The sequence below is a fragment of the Elephantulus edwardii genome, unplaced genomic scaffold (assembly GCF_000299155.1).
Source record: "Elephantulus edwardii isolate Elephantulus edwardi_28Jun2011 unplaced genomic scaffold, EleEdw1.0 scaffold00236, whole genome shotgun sequence".
Taxonomy (NCBI): domain Eukaryota; kingdom Metazoa; phylum Chordata; class Mammalia; order Macroscelidea; family Macroscelididae; genus Elephantulus; species Elephantulus edwardii.
The window spans coordinates 3,248,716-3,252,900 of record NW_006399986.1 but is presented as its reverse complement, the minus strand read 5'-3'; the positions used below and the strand labels follow the sequence as shown (position 1 = coordinate 3,252,900).

Sequence of the window (4,185 nt, the reverse complement as noted above, 5' to 3'; positions counted from 1 at the left end):
ATTATTATTTTATTATTAATTTTAATGAAAGTTTACAGAGACTTAGGGTTTCCATTCATTCATTTTTGCACTTTTCTCCCTACCCCCCCACCAGTTTGCTTTTCTCTTTGACAAGTAAAAAAAAATTATTTCATTGTTATACAGTCCTTCCCCCCAAGTCCACTCCACTATACAGCCTTCACTCTGGACTTTTGTAATGACAAGAATACCCATTCATGTGTCCCTTTTAAACAGTTCTCTCCCTCATCTGTTTCAATGCCGTATACACCATTCCTCTCCTCCCTCAACTGTGATGACAGTCCTATTTTACAACCGTGACCCTATGCAATATTTGTCCTTTTGTAACTGAGATATTTCACTCAGCGTAATATCCTCCAGGGTCACCTATTTTGCATAATATTGCATGAATTCCTTATTTTTTAATGCAGCGTAGTATTCCATTGTGTGAATATACCACAGCTTCTCTATCCTTTCGTTTGTTGTTGGGCACTTGGGTTGTTTCCAGCTCTTTGCTATTGCGAACAAAGCCGCAATAAACATGGGTGCCAATGTATTTTTAAAAACCTCACTGCTGTCTAGTCAGCATTGACTGATAGTTGAGCCTTCAGTAGTTTTTCAGAGGCAGTAAATCGCGTGATTTATTGAGCACAGAGCCGCTGGCAAATTTAAGCCACCTCTGGGCTGTAAGTTCAACTCCCTACCCAGTATGTCACCAGAGCTCTCCAGGATAATTACTCCTTTAATCTAAAGTGAACAAATTCACTGCTGTAGGACTCCTGAATTTGGACTCCTGGCGACCTTAAATGACAGAGTGAAACTTTAGGGCTTCCACAGCTCTAATCTTCACAGGACCCCAGTACCTGAGCCGTCACCCTGAGCTCCTGGCCCCACTGGTGGTCCCACCATTAGAGCACCCAGCAGTGTTGCCTGCTTGTCCTGGCATGCCCCCTCCCCGAGGACAGGGTCATCTCTCCCCGGTCCCCGATCCGTAGAACGGTGGTGCAACCACTATAGAAGGCTGGATGGCACTTTCTCCAAAAGTTGCAGATAGAGATACCATTTGACCCAGCAATTCCACTACTGGGAATATACCCCAAAGAGACCATAAGTGACATCCAAGCAGATATATGCACACCCATGTTTATCGCGGCTTTGTTCACAATAGCAAAGAGTTGGAAACAACCTAAGTGCCCATCAACAAAGGAATGGATAGAGAAGCTGTGGTATATTCACACAATAGAATACTACGCTACATTGAAAAACAAGGAACTCATGAAATATTATTGAAAATGGGTGATCCTGGAAGACATTATGCTGAGTGAAATATCTCAGTCAAAAAAGGACAAATAATGCATGGTGCCACTGTTGTAAAATGGGACTGATATCGGGGTTGAGGGGAGACTGAGAAAGATGGGTTAAATAATGTATACTGCAATGAAACAGATGAGGGAGGGAATGGATTAAAAGTGATATATGATTAGGTATTAGTATCATGACTAGAGTCCAGAACAAAGGCTGCATAGTGGAGTGGACTTAACGGGGCGGGGGACGACAGGGGTTGAATTTTTCTTTTACATTTCAAAGATCAAAGCAACCTTGGGGGAAGGGATGGGTAAGGAGAAAAATGCAACAGTGAATGAATTGAAATCCAAATTCTCTGTAAACCGTTCATTAAAATTAATAATAATACCATCAGCAAACGAATAGAAAAGCTTTGGTGTACTCACACAATGGAATACTGTGAAGCATTGAAAAACAAGGAATTCATGCAATATTATTCAAAATGGGTGACCCTGGAGGACAATATGCTGAGTGAAATATCTCAGTTCCAAAAGGACAAATATTGCATAGTGCCACTGTTGTAAAACAGGACTGACATCAGGGTTGAGGGAAGACAGAAAAGGAGGGGAGAAATGAATTTTTGCATTGAATTGCATTGCATTGAAATAGATGGCGTAGAGAGTGGATTAAAAGCGATCTATGATTAGGTATTATTTTCATGACAAGAGTCCAGATTGAAGGCTGCTTAGTGAGTGCACACAGGGGGAGGAGGGGAGATTGAATTTTTCTATAACTTTTCAAAGAGAAGAACAAACTGGAGGGGGAAGGGATTGGCAGGGAGGAAAATGCGACAATGAATGAATGAATGAATGGAAATCCAAAGTCTCTGTAAACACGTTCATTAAAATTAGTAACAACAAAAAAGAAAATTATTTGTTCCTGTGCAAAAAAAAAAGAACAGTGAGGTGGTCACTGAGGTGGTCACTTAGGTGGCCCCGGATTTGGAGTAATGTTCCTGACCAAAAAAATAAAACGAACAGTGGGGTGGTCAGTTTGGTGGCCCCGGAGCTGGGGTGACGGAGCCCACGGCCTGTCCCTTCAGAGCGTGCGGTCCCCGGGCGGCTGCTGAAGACGCGGGCCATGCGGGAGATGTACCGGAGCTACGTGGAGATGCTGGTGAGCACCGCGCTTGATCCCGACATGATCCAGGCCCTGGAGGACACGCATGGTGAGGGGGCCAGGGGCGCCCGCGACGGAGGAAGGGAGGCGGGAGTGGCGGCCGGGGACCCCTGGGTCTGGGAGAGGAGAGATTGTCACTCTGGGGTCCGGGGAAGGAGACTCCTGAGATTGCCACCCCAGGTCTGAGAGCAGAGCGTCCTGGTGGCTCAGACCCCCTGGCCCACCCTTTGGCAGTGAGCTGTGCACTGTGGGTCCCCTGACACCCCCTCTCGTCCCCCCAGACGAGCTGTACCTCCCGCCCATGCGGAAGATCGACGGCCTTCTGAATGAGCACAAGAAGAAGGTCCTGAAAAGGCTGTCGCTGAGCCCAGCCCTGCAGGTGCGAGTGTGTGTGTGTGTGTGTGTGTGTGTGTGTGTGTGAGTGACTGGGCCGGCCTCCAAGGGTATCCCCCCCTGAGCTGCACCTTCCAGGACAGGCCCTGCTGGGGTGTCACCAACTGAGAGGGCTTGACCAAGGTGGAAGTGGGTGTCACTGGGTGCCCACCTCCGATGGAGAGCTGCAGGTTTTGGGGTGACAGGGAGGGGCTACTGGAAGGGCTAGGGTGGGCTGTGCGAGTACAGTGGGTGGTAAAGAGTACCCACTCCCTCCCGCTCTGGGGCCAGATGGTCAGCTGGTCGTGATGGTTTCTCGGTGACGCCGTGGTGACTCAGAAGTCCAGAATCCAGTATTCTCTTCTCTCTGACTTTCTGTCTGGAATGTTCAGGGGACCCAGCCTAGGGCTTGGAGAATTCCAGCATAGATAGTGTGAGACCTGGTATTCTGGCTGAGAGCTTAGTCCAGCTTAGATGTAGATTCTGGGATATACTATTAAACCAGCACTAGGAATTTTGATGGAGTTGCAGGGTGAACAATGCATTCAGCTGCTAAATGAAAGGTCCCCAGTTCAAGTCCACCCGTCACTCTGAGAAAAGTAAGGCCGTCTGCTCCCATCAAGATTTATAGCCTTGAAAACACTTACTGGCTGGTTCTTTTCTGTCCTGTAGTTGAAAGCAGCTTGTTGACAGTGGATTTGTTTTGTCTCGTTTTGAGAACTGTGGGTAGGACATCAGGTGACTCAAAATTCTGGAAGATTTTTATGTGGTTGTAGTCCAAATTCTGAATATGATAGTGGGGCTGGACCTGAGGAGTTTGTGTGGAATACATTCGGGCAGCTCGGAGACTTGTGGGAGAGATTGTCACGGGTAACTCAGAGAGTTCTGGAATGGAATGTTCTAGCATTCAGGGTGGCATGTGTGGGAGGTGCTGAGTGTTCTGGGATAGATCTTAGGCAGGACCTGAGAATTCTGAGATACAGGATGTGAGGTGGTGCTGAAAGTCCTGGGAGGATGTCCACCCAGTTCTGAGAATTCTGGAGATAGAATGATGGTGCCTCCCAGGGTTATGAGTAGAACTTTAGGAGGCTCTGAAAGTTCTGGAAGAAGTCAAGTTAATCCAGTCAGAAAGCAAGACTTGATTCTTGGGCTGGCCCTGTGAATTCTGGGATAGGATATTAGACTGACTCAGGAAATTCTGGGTGAGTTGTTATGACGCCTGAAGTATCTGAGATAAAAACCTTATATGATACAGAAAATTCTGGGTGACGTTAATCTAGTCTGAAATAGTTAGGCTGGTCCTATGGATTCTGGGTGGCTTAATACTCTTTTTTAAAAAAAAAATTATTATTA

The 4,185-nt window shown here is 46.6% G+C and overlaps 1 protein-coding gene across 1 annotated transcript in view; it reads left to right on the top strand.

Moving 5' to 3' along the window:
* The window catches only part of PRR12 (proline rich 12), a 61,527-nt gene that overhangs the window by 54,978 nt on the left and 2,364 nt on the right, over nt 1–4,185 (top strand). The window contains exons 10-11 of the mRNA XM_006898661.1: nt 2,384–2,509; nt 2,742–2,839. Coding sequence (XP_006898723.1) covers nt 2,384–2,509; nt 2,742–2,839 — 224 coding nt within the window. The remainder of the gene's footprint in view (nt 1–2,383; nt 2,510–2,741; nt 2,840–4,185) is intronic.